Source organism: Pogona vitticeps, chromosome 9, assembly GCF_051106095.1.
Source record: "Pogona vitticeps strain Pit_001003342236 chromosome 9, PviZW2.1, whole genome shotgun sequence".
Classification (NCBI taxonomy): Eukaryota; Metazoa; Chordata; class Lepidosauria; order Squamata; family Agamidae; genus Pogona; species Pogona vitticeps.
In genome coordinates, this window is record NC_135791.1 from 7,938,496 (window position 1) to 7,965,000 (window position 26,505).

Consider the following 26,505-nt stretch of genomic DNA (forward strand, 5'->3'; position numbering starts at 1 on the left):
TTTTAAATGGGGAAAATTGCTTTGCGATGATCACCCTGTTTTGCTTACTGATCATCACAAAGCGATGATTTTTTAACAGCTGATCGGCGGTTCCAAAATGGCCACCGGGTAAAAAAATGGCCACCCACTGTTTTCTGGGACAGATTCCTCACTTACCGGGCAGCGAAAATGGCCGCTGTATGGAGAATTTTCGCTTATAGGTGAGTCTGAAGCCCATAGGAACGCATTGAAGGGGTTTCAATGCATTCCTATCGGCTTTTTAATATCGCATAGCAACGAAATAGCTTTTCAGCTATTTTTGCTGCACCGATTATCGTCGCTATGTGAGGCACCACTATAATTTCCCCCCAAACTGAATGTGTCCAGAGGTTCAGTTGGAGGTTATATCCTATTCTGTGAAAGCAAGGTCCTGAGAATTTGCTTTAGAAGACAATGGAACTTCTTGAGGTAGTTTTTTTTTTTTTTTTTGAGCAAATATGTTTATTCACTTTTTTCTTCTAATTTAGTTTAACTTATGTTGTTTGAACCCAACAAATTGTGATTAATCCTAACTGTGGTTTGTTGGCACAAGCCAACTTCAAGCAGTAGGCTTAAAATCAAATTTGAAGATCACCACAGTTCAGGTTTTGGACCAAATACTAAATGTTGATGATGAAAAATGGAAAAAATGGAAGCAGAAGCTTCCAGTCTCCTCCTCAAGGTCGTGCTGAAGGAGATGCTGAAGCAGAGGGAGGCACAGAAGCTGGAGGCTTTCTGCAGCTTGTTCTCCTAGTGCTAAAGTGGATTATGTGAGGACTTTCCCAATTAAATGCATGAATAGGAAAGGTGAAATTTTTTGTATTTTGACCTGGAAGTTTTGTGTGTGAATCAAGTTGTATAAGCTGCTCACAGGATTAAATTATGTGTTCCCATCTTTGTTGCTTAAATCTGAAATCAGAAATGTCAAACCTGATTTTAAAATAAGACAAAACAGAAAGGTACAGAAGATTTTAAGACATGTGCAAGATAGATCTCTTTAAGCTTTTGGAAACCAGAGGGAATTTAAATGTGACACCATGCCCTGTGGTTTTTTTCCCCTATATATCTTCTATATCTCTTGATTTCCTTTTCAGTGTCTCTTTATCTGATCAATAATGTTTTGAAGACTGACACAATATTTAACTGGATTGTTGGATCTTTATATTCTGTCTTAGGGTGTGACTACATTGTCTAAATTAAAATATCCAAGAGTTGTCTTGGGATATTATTGTAACGATTCGTGTCACGTGCTCTTGGTGTTGCTGTTCCCATTTCATGGAGCAGCCTCAGTTGAACGGGATTGGTTTGTTGTGAAGGGACCACACTGTTCTTTAAATTTGTTTTAATACACCCTGGTTGGCTTTGATCGGCCTATCCTGACTCCACCTGCATTCTCTCCTTTTCCGTAACTGTCTTATCTCGACTTTTTTTCCAAAATTTTGCAGTGGGAGTTTATTTTATTTATTTGTTCCTTCAAGTTTGCAAGTAATTTCTCCCCCTTTTAAAATTCTAAGTGGCATAGTGCTGCATCAGTGTTGGAGATTGTGTGTGTGTGTGTGTGTGTGTGTGTGTGTGTGTGTGTGTGTGTGTGTGTACACACACACACACAATCTCCAACACTGATGCAGCATTATGCCACTTAGAATTTTAAAAGGGGGAGATATATATAGTGCTGCATATATATATATGCCACCCACTCTACCCAAAGGTCTCTGGGCGGCATATAAATTAATTTTTTATTTATATAAAAATAAATTTTTATTTATTATAGAAAAATAATTTTTTCTGCAAATGAAACTCCCCCCCCCCATCTCCATTGACAATTTATTATTAACTATAGATCAGTGATGGCAAGCCTATGGCATGCGTGCCACAGCTGGCATGCAGAGCCCTCTCTGTGAGCACGCAAGCCATAAGTCACCGGATTGCTATCCACAGCAGCCAAACCTGAGGAGTCAGCTGCTGCCACGGTGCTAGCGCCCCGACAGGCAGCAGGCCAGGATCTGGAGCAGCTGGTGTTGACAGGGGTTGGGCACCCCCCAGAGTGGGGTCTGGAGGCACCTCCATGCCCAGGATTCCCCCTTCCACCACCGCCACTTCTGCTGCCACCCGCTGGTTGTGTTTGTTTGTTTGTTTGTTTTTCTTTTCCAGTTTGGGCACTTGGGGTCAAAAAGGTTAGCCATCAGTCCTGTAGACGGTCCTATGCAATAGGTTGGCAAAGCTTGCAATTGCAGCAGTAAAGAAAGGCAGCGACAATTTTTAAAAGCCAAAAAAGAATGCAGATGTAAGCTAAAGAAAAAAAAAAAAGAAGGAAAGGAAAGGACCTGGCATAGTGTTTGCATGGAGAAGCTAAAGTTGCTAGGTGGAGGGCAAACCATATGCCAATAACAAGCCAGCAAGACTTGAGCACCTGTGAGATGCAGTGCTAAAGTCAAATGGTTTGTTTTTAAAATATTATTAAAGGGAAACCAGTTCAGACAGCAGGCATAATTGCTGATTTCCCAGTGGGACATTTCATACCACCTCAAACTCATCACGAATTCATCAGCACATAGAATCCCCCCCCCCCCCCGAATACAGCAACATGTTCATTCATGGAACCAAAACTGGGTCAAAAAAAACACACAATGCGATGTAAAATGATTTAAAATAAACAACCTCCCAACAGGTGTTCAACAACAAACGAATCCTTTGAATTGATTTTCATCACGCTAAACCCGGAGTAGTTCGAGTAATATATTGCATTGTAGTCACACCCCCAGACTGTGGTTCTGAGACATTGTCACAAGATTTCTGGTGGAAAGACCTGCAGAAAAGGTTCACTATAATTTTAGCGCTGCTTTGAAGTTGACATCGTAACACAGCTGCAGCAACAGAGAGTTGATGTGGACTTAATTAACATTTTGATGATGTTTTTGAAAGCCAAAATAATCTCTGTGTGCCTTTAAAAAAAAAACACACACACATTGGTTGAACTTGTAAAATAAATGAACGGCCAAGATGTTCTTCAGCCTTGCTAAACACTCACCCTTTTCTGTGTAGGTGGATATCCAAGGCAGCCAAACTACAATGCAATGCCCAATGCGAATTACCCCAGCCCAGGAATGGGAGGAACCATGAACCCCATGGGAGCAGGGGGCCAGATCCATGGTCAGACTGGCGTGCCACCCTATCCTGGGCTTCCTCCGGGAAGAGGTTTGACCCATGCGGCTATGGGGAATAGACCCTATGGACCCAACATGGCGAATATGCCTCCCCAAGTAGGAACTGGGATGTGTCCTCCACCAGGTGGCAGGAAAGCACAAGAAGCTGCTGCTGCTGCTATGCACGCTGCTGCGGTCAACTCCATCCAGAACCGGTAAGCACTCTGTGTGTGTGTTTAATTTCTTTACATACATTGCTGCAGAGCTCCGTTACCCCCTGGGCAAAAGTTGGTGAGCTACCCCAGTTGAAACAGAGAGCAGGACCATGTCAGCGGTTTGGTTAGCATTTGCCTCTTGGGTGGGTATGAGGAAGAACAAAGGCAAGTACAAGATCATTGATACAATCAAAGCATGATAGGTCTCAAATGTTGTGTTCTGTGGGAGAAGGCTGCCTTCAGCACATCCAGCCAACCAAACAGGATGAAGAGTCTCATTTTCAGATCCTGGCACTGAATAGTTCAGGCAAGGCAGACAGAGGGGGGAGTATTAGCTTGCTATTCTTGATTCATCTGGTTATGTGCAGTAACTGTTTCATAATCGGGTTAGAGGGTTTGATTCCATGTTAGTGACTCCTTGTGTCTACCTAACCAGTTTCCTACTTGGGAATATTCTGGTGTGTGTTTTTGTGGAAGGTGGAATAGTTGGTTGGTTAACTTATTTGCAGTCATCTCCTCTTTGACTGTTGAGATCCATTTCCGCAAACATTATTATCCTGGAAGAGCTCATAAAAGAACTGTGTTAATTGTCATATTGTTGTGAGGTTATGGAATTCAGCTTCACCTAGTGCATTCTTGCTGCTCAGTGAAATGTTTAAATAGTGTTGGGAGGTTTTGAGGGTAAATGTTTATGCCAATGAATAATTTGATGTTTGAAGTATTTTAACAACCAGGAACAGCTGTGGTTGCCACAGTAGCACAGACCTGAACCACTTTTTAAAACAACCAACAGGTCAGCAGGTTAGATTGAGTAAGCAGACGAGCGTTTGTGCTGACATGCTGATTTTAATAAATAAAACTGGCACTAGTCAAATATATTTTGGCAGTGTACACAAGTGCTACTAATAAATGTGGTCGTGTTGTTAGCGCACATGTGCAAATCATGTAATGCTAATAATGTTGCTTTTAGGCCGTCTGGATACCCCCATATTAACCAAGGAGCAATGATGGGAACTGGGCCTCCCTATGGCCAAGGAATTAATAGCATGGGTGGCATGCTCAATCCCCAGGGCCCACCTTATCCAATGGGTGGGAATATGGCCAACAATTCAGCAGGTAAGACATTGTATACTCTTACACGTTCCTTGGGATTTAAGATAATTCGTTGGGGAAAAACACACCACTCTCACGTTGATTGTTCAATTTTGTAGGGATGGCTGCAAGTCCTGAGATGATGGGACTTGGGGATGTTAAACTAACACCTGCAGCAAAAATGAACAACAAGGCAGATGGAACACCAAAAGCGGAGTCCAAGTCAAAGGTAAAAAAATTGGAGACAGTCATTTGTGTATCCGTTTTTAAAGAAATGCGGGCCTTGGTTTCTTAACATGTACTTGGATTATAAGAGACGTTTAGGGCTCTCTCACTTTTCCTTCTATTGTTGCAATGGTAAAAAAAATCCCAGTATAGCACAACATTGTCAGTTTTGTATACTTTTACCCAGCAAGACCACTGTTTGTGCAACTCCAAAGTGTATCTAAAAATAACTAGACAGTCCTTTGAAACAAGTTTGGACTGTGCCTGGAACACACTTGGGTGATGTTTGCTTAATATTTCTCTTACTGCTGACTGTCCGTTGTACCTCTTGCCTGGGGTTTACCTTCTGTAAATTTGTGGTGGCCCCAGGCCATGTGGATTTATAAAGGTATAGAAAACCTTTGACTCCTAAGGCACTTGAGTCCACCTCTAATTTGGTTAGTCTTCTACCAGTGAACATACTCTATAGAAGTCTTCTTGTGTGCTGCCTTGGGCCATCTTAATGTACATTATTTTATCCGGATTCCTTATTTCTAGCAAAACCGGCCATGTGTCAGCTGACAGGGTATCATCTTACAAACGTGAACAAAATTTTTTTTTCATTAAATGGATTCAGCACCGTCTTCCCCAAGAGGGTGTGCGGTGGTGGACTGTGCAGTAATGATAGGAACAACTGAGAGGTATAAGTATAAAATATGATTTAAAAAGAGTCAATGGCTTCTGTCCCTTAATGCCAACATGTTGGCTGTGGCTGATTTAGGTTCAAGGTACGATGTTCCAGATTCATACAGTATAGACAAGATTATAGAAAGGGGCTGGTGAATACATGATTTCAAATCCTAGAAAATGGAGAGCCATATTTATCCTTAAATATCATCGCCGTTTAGTCGTGTCTGACTCTTTGTGACCCCATGGACCAGAGCACGCCAGGCCCTCCTGTCTTCCACTGCTTCCCGGAGTTGTGTCAAATTCATGTTGGTTGCTTCAATGACACTGTCCAACCATCTATTAGCTAACACTTAATAGTGGTTAAGGCAGGAGAAAAAAAATGGCTCACGGGAGAGGTTAGACAGAATTTTGCTTTGTGACTTACCGGTACTCGTACGTGAAGAATGCGTCTGTACCAGTTAAAGGAGTTGTGACCCTGACATTCTATTCAGAAAGTCCTGTCTGTACTACATGTTATGATTGCACCTAAACTTGTTGTGAGGTGGGCTCCAGTGTTGCCACTTGGCTTGACCAATCCTGGCTTTGTATATAAAAGAGAGATCTGCTTTATCCAATAATTCGTCAAACGTAGACATTTGTTTTTACCATAAGGGAGGTACAGCAATTGCAGGTTTTTCTAGCCTCTGCTAGAGATGTGCCTCTTAAGAGATTTAGCCTATTTGTTGTTTTGCAGTACCCGCTTACCTGCAAGGTTAGTATCTTGAATTGTTTTAATTCTCCTGCATGAATGGTTGGCTTGGCTTGTCAAAAACTGTTGGCAGAGCAACCTGGAATAGCTGTTCAGTCTTTTACCAGATATTGCCTAGTGGAAAGAAGCCATTCAGTAACTTTCATTTTTCCCCCCATCTGAGATGTGGAGACTTTTTGTTCATTGCTTCAGTATTAGGAGTACACATTTAGAACTGTGCCAATAGTTATTATACATGAAGTATTTCTGAAGTGAAGAGCCTTTGCTGAGAAGTTCCACAACCATTATTTTTATGACCTAAGCCAGAGATCCCCAACCCTCGGTCCGTGACCCGGTAGCAGTCTGCGGCCTATCCAGGACCCAGCTGCGGACACAGATCTCCTACCCCCCGTGAGCGCTGTTGCACACAAGCGCGTTCTGCCCCCCTGCGAGCGTGGCATGTGCATGCGCACGAGCACCCTCCCATGCACGAGTGAGCTCCGCCCCCTGTAGACAGGCCACGCCCCCGCAACCGGTCCGTGGTTGGGAAAAAGTTGGGGACCACTGACTTAAGCTTTCTTTTCAAAAAGAGTATGCTGTGGTCGTGAATGGTGGTCTTCCCCCAAAGCCAATACAGTATTTTGGGAGCATTCAGATCTAAGTCAGTCGAAAAGGAGGGAATTTGGTGTAATTGTAAATTCTTGATTGTGATAAGGAGACCGCACCACCCACCATAGGTCACCTTACATTTTCATGTCCAGTCACTTGCAGCGTTGTTTATAAAGAGTTTTTCTCAGTGTTAAAAGAAGAATGAGTAAACAATGACCTTCCAAATGTTGGACTGGAACCCCCATTAGCTTTGGCCAGCCTAGCCAGCGGTGAGGGTCACTGGGTATTGCAGCCCTATAACCCATGGAGAGCTGCACTTTGCCAATTTGCTTACTCTTTCTCTAGAAAATCAGTTGGGACTACAAGAATCCAGTGGAAATAGTAATACTGCCATACATTCGATCAGATGGATCTTACCTCTCCTTTTAAGAATGCAACTCCTGTTGCAAATGCAGAACATGTCCTGTTCTCCTGTCTTCTGCTGCGCCTTCTCTTAGTGAGAAGGGAAGAATTTATTTAGTGATTATCCAATGTGTGTGTGTCCATCTGTCCATCCAAGAAATGATGTAGGTTCTCAGCTGGAGTGTTTAGTTCATTTCCAAGCATTGGACTGTTATTGGTATGAATGAGTAACATTTCTGACTCAGAGCTTGTCTCTACAGCAGAATTAAGGGAAAGAAACAGACCCTGACAGGAATGCAACTTGAGCCAGTGTTATGCCACTTTCTAAAACAACACAACTGTAAATGAAAAGCCTTCCATGTTAACGGATGTGCATACTAAGTTAGCAGCTGTGTACTTTTCTTCTTCAAAAACTGTTTGATTAAACTGCAGCAACTTTAAAATAAAATTTAAAAACACAGCAAAACAAAAGGCACCAAAACATTGTCGTAGTTCTAAATGCCCTTGCCTAAAGACAAAGGTCTTGACAGCTTCATCGAACAGAGACAGTTTCTCATATTTCTTGCATTAAATTTGCTAATGGATTCAGGGCTTGGGGGGCCAGAAAAGGGCACTAATCCCATGATCTCCCTTTTGGAACAACATGACATGCTCTACTAAATTCAAAGCCATCTTCATGGGTCCTTGTTGCTTGAGAGATATAATCACCTTTCTGCTTCTATTTGCTATGTTCTTTGAACTTAATCTTTGGTATAGATACTGTACTTCAGTTTGGATTCCAGTTTTTTATATAATAAATACATGATTGTAAGGTATGACAATAATAACCATGTCCCATCAAGCCCATTTTGACTTACGGTGACCCTTTTCAGGGTTTCCTAGGTAGAGAGTTACCCAGGTTTACCTTTCCTTCCTTTGGGGGCATTCTGGGACTATTCAGCTTGCCCAAGGTTACACAGGCTGGCTGTACTCACAGAAGGCACAGTGGGGGAACCGAACTCCCAACCTCTATCTCTGCAGCCAGATGCCTAACTCACTGAGCTATCTGGCCAGTTTACGTAAATGTGTGCACAAATAATTTTATTCATTTAAAATATTTATTTCCCCTTAAAACAGATTAGCAAAAATAAAATAAAATCCACCAGAATATTATATAAATAAGTTACATCAGACTAAGCAAAAAATCTCAGCTGATTCAGATTAAACAAAGAAACAGCAATTAAAACATAATAACAAAATCACAGTGGCTGAAATCCTGTTGTGTTTAGGGTCAGATTACTCTCAATTAACAGACCTCCATAGACATTATCTATTGCACACCAAGTAATGGGACTTAATATGCAATAAATAATGTCTTTGTAAAGTTCTTGACTTGTGGTAATTCCTGTCTAAAAGTTAAAGCATTTGCATGAGTGTGAAACAGGATTTCAGCCATTATATTACTGAAGAGCCCTTAATCACCAAAAATGTAGGTGAACAAAGCAGATTTCACATGGCACCATGGTATTAACAAAAGTGTTATGCAGATATCCTCAGGAATAGTGATGGGCATGAGCCACTGGTTTGGTGGTTCATATTGGTTTGTTTATCAGCTAAACAGATATAGTTTGAAGTGATTACCGTATTTTTCGCACCATAAGACGTACTTTTTTTCCAAAAAAACATTGGGGGAAAAGTGTATGCATCTTATGGAACAAAATTCCCAGATTATTTTTTCCTGTTTTCTTCGCCTAAAAATTTGATGCGTCTTATGGAGAGGTGCGTCTTATGGAGCGAAAAATACGGTATATAACTAAGACATCACCTAGGTTTTCACAGTACTCTGAACCTAAATGGGTTATGTCTCAACACTTTGTTAACCTCATACGCAACTAATAAGGACAGCAAAAACTTCCATGCCTCTTCTTTCCTTTTCCTGCTTTATTGAATGGCATTGAAGAGCTATGCTTTCGGTGGTGTGGTTGGAGCGTGATTCTCTATCCTGCTTCTTCCTCTTGCTTATCTAGAAATCCAGCTCCTCTACAACCACAAACGAGAAGATTACTAAATTGTATGAGCTGGGAGGTGAGCCAGAAAGAAAGATGTGGGTAGATCGCTATTTGTCCTTCACTGAGGAGAAAGCAATGGGCATGACCAATCTTCCAGCTGTGGGTCGGAAACCCCTAGACCTGTACCGTCTCTACATCTCTGTGAAGGAAATTGGAGGACTGACTCAGGTGAGTAATTGTGGAGCCAGATCACCTTTAAGAAATATGCTTGTCATCCCTTGGTAAAGGTGACATACACTTATACACAGCTTCTGAAACCAAGGTCTGGAGTTTAGCAATATTACTTTTTGGAACTAAACTCTTATTAGTGGTTGTTGTGGGTTTTTCGGGCTCTTTGGCCGTGTTCTGAACATGGCCAAAGAGCCTGAAAAATCCACAACAACCATTAGATCCCGGCCGTGAAAGCCTTCGCGAATACATTAAACTCTTATTAGTTGAGAGATTTGGGGAGTTTCCTGCGGGGGGGGGGAGGAAATAGTTCCTTTTGTTTCTAATACTTCATCTAAGTTATTTCATGTACTACTTTATACTATTTGCTAAGTAATCTGAATTTTACTATTTGTTTTGAACTAGATGTTGGTTGAAATTCTGTTGCACAGTTATGCAAACGGCGCATACCTTTTGGAAGCAAACGGCCTTAAGTGAAGAAATCATCCCAGGCATTATCTGTTGCACACTAAGTCATGTGATTCCGCAAAAGATTTCTTAACTTTTGACAATTTGCTTCAAAAAGTTACACCTTTCGTGTAACTCTGCAACAGGATTTCGGGCATTATATTATAAACTTGGGTGGTTTATCCTTTAGAGCTTTCTTGTCTTCCCAAAACCTACTTGGGAAGCCTTTTCCTTTCTTTGCCTTTGGTAAGCAATGTGTGACTTTTGACCAAAAAGAAAAAAAGTTGGCCCTTCTGGCTTCGTGCAGGTGAACAAAAACAAGAAGTGGCGGGAGTTAGCAACCAATTTGAACGTGGGCACCTCTAGCAGTGCAGCTAGCTCACTGAAGAAGCAGTACATCCAGTGTCTCTATGCCTTTGAGTGCAAGATTGAACGAGGTGAAGACCCTCCCCCAGACATCTTTGCAACTGATTCAAAAAAGTCACAGCCCAAAATACAGCCTCCATCTCCAGGTAAGTCAAGCTTGACTTTTGATCAGTACTCAGTAGCTTGTAGCTTGTATGATCATATAATAGATACTTAACCAAGGCCTTATTTCAACCAAAAATCAAAAGTGCTGTAGTTTCAAGGGCGTTTTTAATGGCACATTTACTAAGGGCTAGATCCAGTTGCTCATCCCATTGAAGCAGACCCTTTGAATCAGATTTAGATGAAGTGTTCAGATAAACTCCCCTTTATTCAATGGATTTGTTCTGGTTGGAAGCATCAGTTGAATTTATTGTTAATTTGTGTTGTGTTTTAATAGCATTTATAGAAGTGTTTTTGGGTAGAGCAGCTCTTTCCAAAAAATGGTAACATTTTAGGGGTTGTGCTCTTGATTGCAGAGACAGGTGGCTGGAGCAATGCAAATGTAGTCTTGAGGCATGGAAAATGCTAGTGGTGCATCTAGAGTATGTCGGGAATATATCCCTGTTTTGTGAGACTGAAACTGTACAATTCACTGGTTTAGGATGATGGGTGTAATGCTGCATGGCAAATTCCTCATGTGTCGTCTCTGTCTTGAATAAAAGGCTCTGTTATCTGCTGTAGAAGAAAATAATTTTCTTCTTGCATATACTGTTTTATCTTTCTGTAAGATGCAGGCTATATTCATTTTCACCCAGTTCTTCTTTGTGGTCTCTGTGAATCACACATATGGCTTTCCTTCACACCTGTGCAAGGATCTTTGGAACCTTCTAGAGCTTAAAGTAGAAGCTAGTCCATACCTCTCCAATGTGCATGCTTCCCACACTGTGGTTAATCCTGAGTTTCTTTTTCACTGCCGCTGAGGTAACAGCTTGGGAGATTCTCTAGAGCCTTTGCCTCATGGCCAAAGTTTGTATGTAGTTCATATTTCTATTTCTCTATTTCGGTTTCCTCCTCATTTTCCGTCTTTGTTGTCCTTCGTCTAAAAGAAAAGAAATATTTGTTGTTTCGTTGTCTGCAACCTTTCCTGCCTTATATGGCCCCAGCAGGCCCATTTAAGAAGTGAATCACTTGCACTAAGAAAATACCCCTCACCAATGGACGCTCAAAGTGCCTTTATTGCCTAGGTGAGGGGCGTCAAATACAGAATTGCCAAATCTTATCAAAAATTCACGGAAGGAAAAGTAAGCAGTCCCACTTAAAATTCTGTCTCTCGGAGAAGTTGTTACAAGTGATTGACACCATCACCTTGGAAACTACTTGATTCAACAGTTCCATTTGTAAGACCTTTCCCAAGCAGCTGTTGATGGAGACAGTTCAATCGAAACAAACCTTGACTAGGATCCTTGATGATCCTCTGTGTCAGGCTCTAGAACATAGCTAGAAGTCTCCAACACCTGGGCCTTCAATGTAGAAATTGAAATTGGTTCCTAAGCAAACATTGGCTTCCATGCAAAAGAAAAGGAAGAAACCTACCAACCTAGAGAGTTAGCCCCAAAAGACCAGAACTGAATCTTAAGAAGAACATAGGCCTCAAACTCTGGCCTCCAAGACTGCCATGTCACAAGTTTCTCCTGGTCAGGACTCACCTCATGGTGAAGACTCATGATCCATGACATAGAATGTTTGGGTTCTGCATTTAAGGAGGAATAGTCACAAAGACATGCCACTTCATCTGTCTTCAGCCACTCCCTGGAAGGTAGCTAGCCTATCCAAGGAACTCTGAGCAGGCTGTCTCCGCTTCAAAAGAGTGCAGAGACTGTTCAAACTAGAGTTGCTTTCAAAAATGATCTCGTGCGTCATCTTCTGGCACTGCCTTAACCGTGAAAGGAGGTTCCCCCACAGGAAGAGGCATTCAAAATTGCACCACATTCAAGAGGCAGTGAATCCTGCTCAGTTCTGTTTTGGTGCCATTCTGCACTTTTCGGGACTAGACTGGCATCTGTCTCCCGCTTTATGATTATCAGGCAACATAGGGAGAGAAATCTGTTGGCCAATTCATTGCCTCCCTTTGTACTGTCGTGTGTCAGTCCCCTATGCTCAACAACCTTACAGACATAACATTTTGGCATTGAGGTCACTGTAACCAAAATGCTTTCTCCAAGTTTCTGCTTCCAAATCATTGGAAGCCAAAAGACCATGTCAGTCAGCCCACCCTGCCAACCACTCCCATTCAATTTCAACCACAGTTTCTTTGAAACTAAAGAAACACCTGCAGCAACATTGCGATTGGTTTTGAAGTCACTGGAACAAAACAAAACAAAACCCAAACATTTGACCAGTAGCTCACAATCTTTTGAAGTCTTTGTTTCTGTCCACCTAGCATCAACACACTAGATCCTCTACACCAAAGACTAGGCACATGGAGTCTTTGGTAACATAATCCATGACTTGAACCTCTCTGCATAGGAAGTTCACATCAAACTCCTCATCAACCAAGTCCTAACATCAATGCCAAATACGGCTCAAATTTCAGAACGACAGTCAATTTCAAGATCCCCCATCTGAAAGCCCACCCACAGGTGACAGTCCCAAGACCAGTCCTTAGTTCCCAGCAAAGACCTAGCCACAAATCCACATCCTCAGACCAAAAAAAATCAGGTGGCAAGCACTGACACCAGGCCATCAATTCCAAGACAGTCTCACCTAAAACCAAGGTTTGCACACCTAAAAAAGAGACAGTTATCTTACCTCCATGATTCCAGTGCATCAGCTTAAAGCGAAACACATTGAGGCAACTCCTTCTGCCGCAGAGAGAACAGGCAGTTAGTGATGGTTCCTCCTTCCAAGTTTCTGAGAAAAAGGATTATCAGATGATTCACTTTCCATCCTAACGACCATTCCAAATCAGATGTGGGGGACATGAATCCTCCATACTCATCTGAGGAGGTCCTATTTGGACCTCATTCTTAGAATGACAAAGTCTCTGCAATTGGAAGTTCAACAGCCTCCTCCACCAAGGTCAGACCCGGTCTATAACCAAATCAATAAGAATGTCTTGGCTCTAGTCCATATCAGCATGCTCCCTTCACTTTTAGCTCTCAAGAAAGAGTTGTGGCAAAAGCCTTCCACCTTACTGTCAAGTAGAGAACCTGTGTAAATGATAAAGAAGCAGCCTTCCTGCTAAAACACCCGCAGCCGAATTCCATCATAGTTCAGGTTTCCTAGACAAGATCCAAAGATCACCATAACACAGTCCCCCAAAACAAGGAAGGGCATAAGATGGATGTCATCATAAGGAGGATTTGCTCCATTGCTGCACTGGGTGTAAGAGTTGTGAATTATCAAGTATCAATGGATTAATATCACAGGGGTTTTTTTTTTTGAGACAAAATACAACCACCCCTCAATGACCTACTGGAGGACAAAGGCCTTGGCACTGACCTTCTAGTAGGAGACCGTGTCACCAGCAACTCAAGAAAGCCACGCTGCTCGACACACCACTAATTGTGACCCCCAAAACATGACAGCTGCAGTTGCTCTGAAGCCTGATTAAGATTGGCAGGAATCTTTGATGATTCAAGATCCTGGATAGAGGACTTGCCATTTGATGGCAAGGGTCTCTTCAGTGACAAAATTGATGATGTCATGGACAATCTGTATAAGGAAAGGAACACACCTAAACATACGGACTTTTACTCACAACCTGAGCAGATATTTATCAGAAAGAAACAACCCTCCTTTCCCACATCTCAGCACTTCTGACAACCTGCACAAAAATCCAGATACAGGTCTGCAAATCTTTCAGAACAAGACAAGAAATCCAAGCAGCAGCTTTGATTCCCCCGATGCCGAGATCCATAATCATCTATCTACTTGTTTCCAAAATATATAATCACTAGTGTCATGTTTCAACATCTAGCACAATGACAACTGGGTTTTGACCATAGTCGAACATAGCTACATCATAGAGTTTCCTTTCCTTTCCTCAACAGGCTATTTCAGAACTACAAGACCGTCTCAAGTTCTGGAAGAGGAGATAGCCACATTATTCTAGAAGGATGCTATACAAGAAACCTCCTGCCCTGAGTCCAGGGAGGATGCCTCCTATTCACACTATTTTATTGTCCTCAGAAATGATGGCAACCTGAGGCTTATCTCAGATGTAAGGGAAATAAACTCATACGTAAACATTAAGAAGTCCAGATTGGTGACACAGGAAACAGTCCTGCTACTTCTCAAAAAGGGAGACTGGCTTGCTATGATAGACCTCAAGGATACTTATTTCCATATTACCAGCCATTCAGGACATTCGTATTTCCTAAGTTTTGCTATTCCCAACAAGATCTATGAGTCCTACGCACACTCCCTTTTGATCTGTTGAGAGTACTCAAAAGTTTTCAAAAAGTCTTCCATTTGCAGCATGTGACTCCGAAATTGTGGCATTAGGATATACCTTTACACAGACAATTGTTTAATTGTTGTGCATTCAAAATGTGGTAGAAAAAGGTGTAGCTTTCACTCTACAAGTCTTGTTGGATCTTGATCTTTGAGTCAATCTCAAAAGTCAAAAGATTTGATATATCAGAGCCATAGTGAACTCAAAATCTGTGAGGGCTTACTTACTCCAGGACAGTCCTCAGCAGCCAGAAGTCTCTGTGAATGAGAATTTCCCTGGAGGTATTCAGTGACATTTGCAGTTGATAGGGTCACCCAGAGGTGAACCAGTTCACAACCTGAACCAACAAGAAATGCAGTAAGTATTTTTCTTGGGCAGGTTGCAGAAAGAACTTGATGGTAGATGTCTTTATCTTCACAGAGTCGTAGTAAAACTTCACTGGGACAAGGCCAGTGCAATACTAGTGGCCCTTGGTGGCCACGCCAGGCCTGGTGCAGAATTCTCAGACTTATGCAGACATCTATCATCTTCCATTAATCCTGAACTTGATCACACAGGAGAATGGTTCATTACCCTAACTTAGTCCAGCCGAGGCTGATGGCATGAACAATTCATTCAAATTAAAAAGAATTCTGTTCAAATTGAGAAGGCTACCCACCAGGCGCTATTATCAGTGTAAATGGAGAAAATGCGTTGGTTTCCTAAGAACATGAGCTCTGCTGGACCAGGCCAAGAGCCCATCTAGTCCAGCTTCCTGTATCTCACAGTGGCCCCACCAGATGCCTCTGGGAGCACACGAGACAACTAGATACCAGAGTACCATGACAGTTGATGCCAACATCTTCCATTATCATTGCCTTTCCATCCATACCGTATTTCCCACTGATATCATTAGCCCCTACAGTAAATATGGGCCTGTTAGTACCCACCTCACACCTTTCTCGCTCTGGATCCTTGTAATGTTGGGTAGCCTAGTGTCCCCTGCAGGTTGTCTGAAGACCTTCTGGCTCTGATGACTATGATTCTGATTCCATTCAGTCTTTAGACCATGCCACTTCAGCTTCACCATGAGATATGCTAATGGATACCAGCCCTTCTTCACCCACAGAGGAACATGTGAGCCTTTTCAGAGCACCTTGTCTATATGGTGTTCTGCTAGAGTTGGAAATACAAGAGCCACTATAAGCCAGTTTCAGATCTAAAGTCCAAAAAATACTTTGTTCAGAAAAAATCTAGGTACTCCGTGATGCCAGCTCTGATACCTTTCTACCATCCCTGCTGCACGTTGACAAAGCAATCCTGCTGGACACCCATCTTTGGTCCTGTCCACTTCTAAACACAGAGACTGCTTATACTGAATTCAAGAAAAGGATACTGACTTCATCTTCAAGCATCCACTTTCAACTTTCCAATTCCATCATAGTGGAGTCACTAAGCATCAACCCTGCCTCCACCCCATTCACTGAGGGGAAAGAAGACCTGATACTGTGGGATTCCCAAACAATATTCTTTTCAGTGGCTTTCTAAGGATTGCCAGTTATGTTGCTTGCATGGGCACATACCAACATTTCTTATGGGAGAGCTTGACCTCCACGTTCAAGTGCCTATCGAAGGATCAGCATAGGATTGCCTCCGTGTTTCATGCAGAAGCCAACGACTTGCCACACAACAAATAAACACTGCCAACTATGTTGCAGACACAGCCGTTAAGACAGGTGCCTAAGGTTTATAACCAACAAGGTGAAACAAAGCTCTGTTGGCTGTCCCCATTGAATTCATGAAGGTCAGAATTGTCAATAAGGCTGCCTACTTTCCATAAAAGCATCCACGATCAGGGAAGAAGCCCCTCCAGCTCATTTGCAAAAACCCCACCATTGTCAGACATGTGGTGGTCATTGCCCTAGCATGCTTCCATATGAGACACCTTCAACTTTTCTTTATGAGGGTGTACAGACATATCCACAAGGATCCGAGGGCCCAAGTCTGGCTTTCCCTTACATGCCAAACACTTCCTGTGCTAGTGGACTTCACAGTCTCACCTCTGTGAATAGTCTTGTTTTGTCATCCTCAGTCCTCAGCAGTTGTGGTCACAGACAGATCTTGCAGAAGTTGAGGAGCACACTACATTATCTAAAAATCCACAGCCATTGGTCTCAGGAATGCAAAGCTCCATCTAAATACCCATAAGATATTAGCAATCCTGAAGGCACAGTCTTCCTACCAGTCTTAAGGAAGAATGCAATACAGGTTATGTTAGACAGCACAGTTGTGGTCTTCTGCCTTAACAAACAGGGATGAACATGCTCTCAAACACTGAACCACCTGTGAATCAGTTGCTGACCTTATCCATCAAGCATGAAATATGGTTTACTGTCATCTACATACCAGATGTAGAGGGTATGTAGATGGTACGGACCAAACATTCAGGCAGACTCACTGAGCAGAAGCTTGGCAGGTCTACATGAATGATCCCTCCACCCTCTTGTTGCCTCATACTTGTCCAGCAGATGGGGACATCCAGAGGTCAACCTATTTGCCACACCATGGAACACAAAATGCAGAATCTTCTGCTTCAGAGACCACCCTTTAGCAACTTGCTATACCTTGGACCGCAGCCCTTCTTTATTTTTTTCCACCCTTCCTGCCTATTGCCAGTACACTGACGAAGCTCAGGAGGTACAACTCCAGTTGTATCCCAGTCCCACCATGATGTTCCCGGCAGCCACAGTATGCTCTCTTTCTGCTTCTTTCCAACAGAGAATACATTCAGCTGCCTCTCAGACGCAACCTTCTCTCCATAACAGATGGCACAACACTGCACCCCACTCTGCAGACCTCACACCATCAAGAATCAAATCACAGACACCACAGTACAGGACACTTCAGTGCTTCTTGTAAGACTAGATAGTAGATTAGGGGTGATTCTTAGGGGACTCTTCTATTATTGAACGCAGCAGGTAGGTTTAGAAAGGCAGTTTCACCATTTGGGAGAGGTGATGAGCTCCTCCCAATCCACTCTGGACCCAAGAGCATGAAGAAGGCATGGTAGTGTTTGCGCTAGGTGTAATTGGGGGTCATACCAATTGTTTATCGTTAGCTCTGTGCTACTTCTCCTGAAACAAACCAAGAGTTTTCAGTCCATCTTTCTGGCATGTGAATCCCTTTCACATTCAAATGCTATGCTATGGTTGTTCTCCATGAGTAAATTTTAGTAAATGGAAGGCATGGCAACAGCCCGATTTTGAATTTTCAGAAAGTATTGCTGTGCCTCCTGACTAACTTTCAAAGATGTAGCAAAGTTAGTCTGTTCCACTGTGCATCACAACAACTATAAAAAAGTTTTGTGGCATCTTTAAAGACTATCTGATGTATTTTAGAGTTAACCTAGTGGATTGCAAGCTTCCCGTCTATATTTGAAGAACTGGATCTTATAAACACTGACATTAAAATAAATCTTCTCATCTTAAGGATGCTCCAAGAGTTCTTCCTTGTTTCGCTTCCCAACGTAGTCAATTTCATTGTGAAAAGGTTTCCTGGCCTGCTTTAGGGAAGGTACGAGATTCTCCCCCTTCCAAACACAGTACTGTGTTAGGGATCTCCCCTTTGCACATTATACGATTGTCGAATGTTCGTTCCCACCTGTGACCACGCCACCGGGAGAAGTCTGGGAACTGCTCTCCAGAAACACCTCTACTGTGCACCTCTACTCCCTACTCTACAAAACCAATTACTGGAAATGCAGAAGCAACTTTTTAGGCTTTGCCACTGATGTTTTTATGTTTTATTACTGTATTTCTGTTTTTAATTGTATTTGTTAACAGTAGTACAGGGTCAAGAACCCTTTATCTTGTGTAGAATATGCTACAGTAAAGCATTCCTAGTGACAAACTCCCTTTGTTTGTTGGTTTGTTTGTTTTGTTTTGTTTTGTTGTTTTGCTGTGGGAGGCTTACCTGGTTCTTGCTCAGAAACTTTTTACCTCTTCAAAAGGTGTGCAGCTTCAAATGCTGTTACCTTCTTGAGTTTGAGTTGGCTTTTCTGATCTAGTCTGTGCTGTGTCTGCAGCTCGGGATGATGGCGTTCCTGTTTGTTGGATGAAAGTGAGCGGGCCCTTCACACGGACGGTATATGTGGTTGAAGGACTTGATCAATGGAAAGGATCTTGCTTGAAGTTGGGCTAATCAGCAAAACCCTCTCTTTTTAAAATGTGGCGATGGGAGTGGGGTGGCTTTGCCCCGTTGTTTGCTTTCAATTACCAGCCTGCTTGCTTTTGTAGCGGCACACAGGTGCCATTCCACTATGCCTCCTGGACCGCTACAGCATAGGCACTTTCTGTCTCTTCCTCCCCCCTTTCACCCGCCCTCTGCCACTGCCACCCCCTTCAGCTTTTTCTGGCTGCTGATTATGAATGAATGCCAACATGTGCCCTGGGAAGTGCAGCCAGTTAGGCTTGAATTCACAGAGTATGGAGTTGGCACCCCTCCAGCAGTTTGTAAATTTGTGAGTTGGGAGGGACGGCGGGGGGGGGTGAACAACAAATGGCAGCATGTCTTGAAACCTCTTCCTGCTGATGTCAGTGTATTAGAATGCAGCAGAGACTTTGCTAGCTGGATTCCCAGGGGAATGGAATGGAACTGAAAGGCTAATGAATGGGGAAAGGGGGTGGGGGTGGGGTTATGAATGAAGCTCCCTGCTGAGCTTGCTTTTGCCCTTCCTTCGGAGGAGAGATGTCCCCAGACTGGGAGGGAGCAGCCCAGCAGAGGGAGAGAGGGTGCCAGGAAGGTGGGGCATAAACAAACATGACCTGTATCTGACCTCTAGAGGATTTTAATGAATAGCTGAAATGACTCATCAACTTGCAAAGCTCAGGCGAGGGATATCAATGCTGAAAATGGTAACTAATGGAAAACCTAATTAAAGAGTTTGCTAGCTGCGCGGAGCGCAGAGACCTTGAAAGATGGCAGCACCAGAAAGGCCGTAACAGGAACTGTGTAAACTGCACAGCTAGGTCCTTGTTTTGCTGTATTCTAATTTTCAGACAGAGAAAGTTTCCAGGGTTTTTCTGTCAAGATCGAGCAGACGTAGCCACACGATCCCTTTTGCTTGACCTTGTACAGGAGGAGAACATAATCTTAGACTTTGTGAGAAGGACCCAACAGAGATGCTACATGCTGTGTTTTTCAAAGCTGTAAGAAGAGTGAATCCTGCTGGTGTGGGATCAGGGTCCTTTGCTTTTCATGCCCCGTTGTAAAGAAGAGTACAGAACTGATTGCCTCTCTGGATGGCAAAAAGTTGCTTCTGTTTGGAGACCTGATGCTTTGTATACACTGTGGTCATAGGTTGCAACAGTTTCCTAGTGAAGCGCAGGAACCTATGATAGTTAGACAGGGGCTTACCATATTTTTCGCACCGTAAGACACACTTTTCCCCCACAAAACAGGGGGGGTGGAAAGTCTGTGTGTCTTATGGAGCGAAGAAAGCAGATTATATTTTCCTGTTTTCTTCTCCTAAAAAATTGGTGCGTCTTATGGAAAGGTGCGTCTTATGGAGCGAAAAATACGGTAATATTTTGTAAGAAAAAGAAGGATGATCCCAGTATATTTATGCACCCCAGAACTTTGTGTCTGAATCTGCAGATAAATTGTGCATTGAGTTTTATTCTTCTCTGTTTACATTCCCTTCGTGTTTTTAACTTGCACTGTTCAGATCCTTGCAGTTTTTCATAGTATCTTCAACTTTATGGTTGATGCCTCCTCTTTGTCTTTGCAGCGGGTTCAGGTTCCATGCAAGGCCCTCAAACACCTCAGTCCACCAGTAGCTCCATGGCTGAAGGAGGAGACTTGAAGCCCCCAACTCCTGCATCTACACCACACAGCCAGATGCCCCCTTTGCAAGGCATCAGGTACTGCATAATCACTTTTCTGTGGCGGGGAAATGCCTGATGGGTGCTGTGCTGGGTCACAGCTTTTGCTGACATGGGGCATAGTTGATGCCACTGATGTGCAATTTTGTGTTAAAATTGTTCTTCCTTCATTGGATCAGGAGTAACTCGGTAGGTCTTCAGGATGCCTTTCCTGATGGAACTGACCCTACCTTCCAGAAGAGGAACTCCATGACTCCTAATCCAGGGTATCAGCCCAGCATGAATACTTCCGACATGATGGGTCGCATGTCCTATGAGCCAAATAAGGATCCTTATGGCAGTATGAGAAAAGGTGACAATATCTTTCATACTCTAGCATGCAGACATTAAAACACTCTCAAGTCTCTAATCCCATGAAGCCAAGTTTAGGAACATATAATTGTCTGTCCACTATGGCTTTATATGTATTCGTCTTTTCTTTCGAAGGAGTATGAATCTTACAATTCTGATTGTTTTTCACATTCCACTTTTCAGGAAGTGATCCCTTTATGTCCTCAGGGCAGGGTCCCAACAGCGGCATGGGTGATCCTTATAATCGTGCTACAGGTCCAGGGATGAGTAATATGGCCATGGGCCAGAGGCAACATTATCCTTACGGCCCTTATGACAGAGTGAGGTGAGTATTGATTGTGGATGCACTGATGCTACTTTGGGGTACCAAGCTGCCTCACAATGCAAGTGCCTTTCTCTTGCATGTTGTCGTTTAGTCGTTTAGTTGTGTCCGACTCTTCGTGACCCCATGGACCAGAGCACGCCAGGCCCTCCTGTCTTCTACTGCCTCCCAGAGTTGGGTCAAATTCATGTTGGTAGCTCCGATGACCCTGTCCTCATCTCGTCCTCTGCCGTCCCCTTCTCCTCTTGCCTTCACACTTTCCCAACATCAGGGTCTCTTGTGGGTAGGGAAATAGTGAGGGAACACAAAGACATCAGATCATATGCACAGTTGCATAAGGCTGTGTACCCAGATGTAAAACAGGGGTTCAGCAGCTTCTGTGTTTGTTTCCACTGGTAGTTTTCCTGTTCAGTTCTAACTACAATAGAGGGAGCTTAGAATTCTATCTTATTTGTATATTTGCTGTTTTTCAGGACTGAAACAGGAATGGTGCCTGAAGCCAACTTGGGAACTGGAACTGCCCAGGCCAACATCATGCCTTCCGCACCTGATTCAGGGATGTATTCACCAAGCCGCTATCCTCAACAGCCACAGCAGCGGTAGGCACCAGGAGATCTCTGTTGTGTCAACAGTCGTTTTTGCAGCAGATGGTTTTCATGATGCTCTGGGAAGAATATTAACCATTTGTTTTGTTTTTTGCAGACATGATTCCTATGGCAATCAGTTTTCCACTCAAGGTACATCCTCTGGCAGCCCCTTTCCTAGCCAGCAGACCACCCTGTATCAGCAACAACAGCAGGTGAGCTTCCAGTGGTTTCGAAGTTTGATTAAATGTGGTGAATGTGACCTGTGAGCAATAGAAGGCAAAGATATATTGGTAGATGGGTGGGATAGGGCTTAGTTTGGCAGGTGATGCAACATAGATGTGGTGAGGTTTTCCATTTAGTAATGTGATCAAAGCAAAAGCAAAAAGTAGTGGTTATATACACCTGTATCAAGTACATGAAGACCAGCTGGGTGGGGCTTTTGCATTAATTGAATTGTGAAACTTGCATCCAGCTGCAAGACCAAGTCCTAGATCCACGGCTGGATAATTTCAAAGTAGCCACATTTCCATTTATAACACTGGGATACAATTTTGTATAATAATAATCTTAGAATTGCAGAGGTGGAAGGGACCCTATGGATCATCGAGTTCAGTCTCTATCAAGGAGGCCCAGTGGGGAATCGAACTCCCAAACTCTGACTCCACAGCCAGAGACCTAAACCACTGAGCATCTTAAGGTTTTTGGAGTTTTTTTCCAGTTTATGCCATTAATATCCTGTTCTTCAACTGAAAAATGGTCAACAAACCATCACTGCCATCAAATGTAGAGTCCTAAAAATACGTGACATCAGAGAGAAAAAAACCAAGTTGGAGAGGCAAAAGGAAAAGAGGAAAACCAACGCATCAGTTCTTGAGGATACAGTATTTAGTTATTATTTATTTCACCTTTCTTGTAGTGGTAGAGGGTAACCTAAGGGTTTTTCCTCCAGTTTGCTATCCACTAGTCACTAAATAACAAGCATAATCAAACACAGAATAAAGGGTATGTAGTACAGCAGTTGGTGGGGCTTTCCAGCTTCATGGGATGATGGCAGGTCATCTTTCAGAACTTGTCTGAATTGTGGAAAGTCCTTCTGTAGTGGGCTTCTCTACCAGAGCTCGTATTCTTAAGACTACCTCTTAATATTAATATTCAGATAGATTCATAGCAAGAGAGGTGGTTTCCTAAATAGTAAGGTTGCAAATCATTTGAGGCTTTTAAGATTAAAAACAGCATCTTCAGTTGATTATGGAAAAGTAGTTAGTAACCTCTTCAGGTACTTAAATACTGGGGTAGCACGAACGTTTTACTGTGTACCAGTTAGTAGCTTGACTACTTACATGTTGCACAAACCAAAGCAGCCTTCATTCTTTAAAGGTAATGCTATAGAGAGACTTGGCGATAGTCAAGAGAGAGGATATAACAGTTCCTGTAATAACCAGTAGTGACAGAAATAGACTGCACCCATTTTAGAAACAGGCCATGGTTTTTCCAGTATTAAAACAACCTAGTGACCAATCTTCCTTGAACGTACTGTAATGTAGCTGCAAATCTTACCAGTTGGGACCTAACTACAAACTGTCCACTTCTTCTCGTTCATTCCACTGTGGATAAAGCTTGAGAATTGCACAGCCTCTATCTGTCATCCTGAGCAGATTGTCCTCACGGATTGCCTGGTCTTTTTGGAGTGTGGAGGAGAGGGACTCAGCCTAGCTAGTAAAAGCAGCAGCAAGAGGGGAGAAAGTAAAGCTGGTCATTTTGGCTCAGTCTGCCTTCTTGAAAAGAGAGCTGCTCGTGAACGGCCCAGCTTCTTCTTCTCTTTTTCAGAATTACAAGCGGCCGATGGATGGCAATTACGGGCCCCCAGCCAAACGGCATGAAGCAGAGATGTACAACGTACCCTACAGTGCAGGCCAAGGCCAAGCCCAGCAGCAGCTTCCTCCAGCCCAAACCCAACCAGCTAGCCAGCAACCATCTGCTCAACCTTCTCCACAGCAGGAAATCTATAACCAGTATGGGAATACCTACTCTGCCACAGACCGCCGACCTGCCACTGGGCCACAGAACCAGTTCCCATTCCAGTTCGGCAGAGAGAGGGTCTCTGCTCCCCCGGGCTCTAGTACCCAGCAGAATATGCCTCCCCAGATGATGGGAGGCCCCATACAGTCCACCCCAGAGGGTCCGCAGCAGGGCACCATGTGGCAAGGACGTAACGAGATGGGTTACAGCTATCCCAACCGGCAAAGTACCAGCTCTGCGCCCCAGGGACCCGCGTATCACGGAGTGAACCGAACGGATGAAATGCTGCACCCAGACCAGAGGGGTAATCACGAGGGACCATGGCCATCTCATAGTAACCGCCAGCCTCCTTATGGTCCCTCTGCCCCCGTGCCACCCATGACAAGGCCACCCCAGCCCAACTACCAGACCCAGCCAAGCATGCAGAATCACATTCCTCAGGTATCCAGCCCAGCACCTCTTCCCAGGCCGGTGGAAAACCGCACCTCTCCCAGTAAATCTCCATTCATGCATTCAGGAATGAAGATGCAGAAGGCAGGGCCCCCAGTTCCTGCATCCCATATAACGCCAGCAGCTGTACAGCCTCCTATGATACGACGGGACATCACGTTCCCACCCGGGTCAGTGGAAGCTACGCAACCAGTGCTGAAGCAGAGGCGTCGTCTGACTACGAAAGATATTGGTGAGGAAGCGGGCGTGCTTTGTGTTTGTGGGAGGGTGGTGTCTCCCTGGCCACAGATCATCTTCTGATGATTATGTCAAAGGAAAGGAATATTAGGTTTTTGTTAGTAATTGATATACTGCTGTGGGTGTCTTATTTCCCTTTAATATGCTGAGTGTATTCTAGAGGCACATTCCATTCCACCTCCACCACCACCCCAAAAAAACCTCTCAATAACTAATGGTAGCTATGCCAGGAATACGTTGATGTTGTGCGGGATGGATTTAGAATTAAGGAATAGCTAGTCTATCTGGTAATATGAACTTGTTTTTGCTTTGTGTGGAATTTGGAAAGCACAATTCAAGAGTAGCTGGCTTTGTTTCATTCTGCGAATTCATGGATGTAAAATGGGTTTTATATTATTTCAGGAACTCCTGAAGCGTGGAGGGTAATGATGTCTCTGAAATCTGGATTACTGGCTGAAAGTACATGGGCCTTGGATACCATAAACATCCTGCTTTATGATGACAACAGCATAATGACTTTCAACCTCAGCCAGGTGAGTGGACACACCACGGGGTCAATGGGCTTTGAAATATGAAGATTGCAAGATTTTAGCAGATTCTCAGTGTAAAGATATGCCTCATGACTGGATGGTATATATTCTACAAAGCATGTAGTATCTTGAGAACAGTTTAATGGGAAAATATTCCCAGCCCTTAGAGTTGACCAGAAATCCATAGGGAAGTGTAGAGTTTCAAATAGTTAGGCTTTAGGGTGTCGTATCCTACTCCTTGTCTCTCTGTATGACTAAAAGAAAATAGAAATTATGTAGAGTAAGTAGATCTGAGCTAACTAGTATAATTCATATTGACCACTAGGTTCAGCTTTCATCTGTGTAGAACCTTGAATGCTGGATATAACACCGCCTAAGGCCCTCTGGGGTTAGGACTTGCCAGTTAGTAAATAGCGTAAAAAGTCTAGATGACATATGATTGACTGTAAAAACAGGATTCTTGTGGTAAATAAATAAATACTTTAAAGACTTAAGTCATTAGTCATTATGTCAGTCCTTGAAAGCTTGCATTTACAGTACTATATGGATCTGATGGACTTCAGTCCTTGAAATTTATGGCTGTAATATATCTGTTCACATCTAAAGGTGCTTCAGGAAACTGATGCAACAGATCTGTTAGAAGATTTCCAATGTATGCTGGTTTTTCCCTAATTAGCTATTTATAATTACTTTGGGATAAAGGAACAGTACAAGAGTTAACTTCATCCCTACCTGCTTAACATTTTTGTTTCATTTTAGACTGGTATTTTGGCAGGCTGGTTTCTATAAATCATTTTGGCATCTGAATTCCATATCTGGTTTAACTTGAGTACAGTATACACATACACACACCCCAAAAAAAAAAAAAAAAAAGAAAAAAGAGCAAATTGTCAGATTAGTGTCCTAGAAAGAATTTGTATTATATTGCATCGCTATATTTCATCTTCATAGTATTGAAGCTTGGATAATGTGTAATGTCAAACCTTGGTTTGTCACAGCATTAACATACTTGGAATGAGCATTGAAATGTGTGCTTTTTTCCTTCATCTGCCATGATTTCTTCTCCTCCTCCACTGCTTGCAGCAAACCACAATGTGCTCCTATCTTTGGATTGACAGAGTAATGGTGAAAGAAGAGTGAAAAATCAGTTTTGCAAGGCAGTCCTAATTCACAATTGTAAAGTAGACATTTACTTATTCATAGTGCAGGAATAAACAGTAGTCAGCAGTTTCAGATATAATGGTAATACATTGTTTAATAAAAGCCGGGGAGATGAAAAATGAACAGCATATCAGAAGGAGGAGATACATTTTTTTTTCAGACTTGTTGATATAGTTCAGCTATGTTTTGTGTTACGGCTGAACTGAGCCACAGGTTTATCTTTATAGACAAAAAAAACCTTACACTGGGTATTCCATTGTCTTATTACTTCTGATGCAATTTGTTCTAAGTTATTGGTTCCCGCCTTTGGTTCCCCAGATGTTTTTGGACTATAGTTTCCAGAAATTATGGCCAGCACAGTTAGTGGTGAAGGCTTGTGGGAGTTTTAGTCCAAGAACATCTGGGGACCCAAGGTTGAGA

At 43.0% G+C, this 26,505-nt stretch overlaps 1 protein-coding gene across 2 annotated transcripts in view; it reads left to right on the forward strand.

The window, feature by feature from the left end:
* ARID1A (AT-rich interaction domain 1A) overlaps nt 1–26,505 on the forward strand; it is a 104,495-nt gene that overhangs the window by 74,253 nt on the left and 3,737 nt on the right. For both annotated transcript variants that reach the window (XM_020806902.3, XM_020806904.3), the window contains exons 8-19: nt 3,061–3,376; nt 4,347–4,492; nt 4,588–4,697; nt 9,107–9,316; nt 10,071–10,275; nt 20,335–20,467; nt 20,608–20,780; nt 20,963–21,104; nt 21,575–21,700; nt 21,804–21,900; nt 23,516–24,389; nt 24,797–24,927. In XM_020806902.3, coding sequence (XP_020662561.3) covers nt 3,061–3,376; nt 4,347–4,492; nt 4,588–4,697; nt 9,107–9,316; nt 10,071–10,275; nt 20,335–20,467; nt 20,608–20,780; nt 20,963–21,104; nt 21,575–21,700; nt 21,804–21,900; nt 23,516–24,389; nt 24,797–24,927 — 2,663 coding nt within the window. The remainder of the gene's footprint in view (nt 1–3,060; nt 3,377–4,346; nt 4,493–4,587; nt 4,698–9,106; nt 9,317–10,070; nt 10,276–20,334; nt 20,468–20,607; nt 20,781–20,962; nt 21,105–21,574; nt 21,701–21,803; nt 21,901–23,515; nt 24,390–24,796; nt 24,928–26,505) is intronic.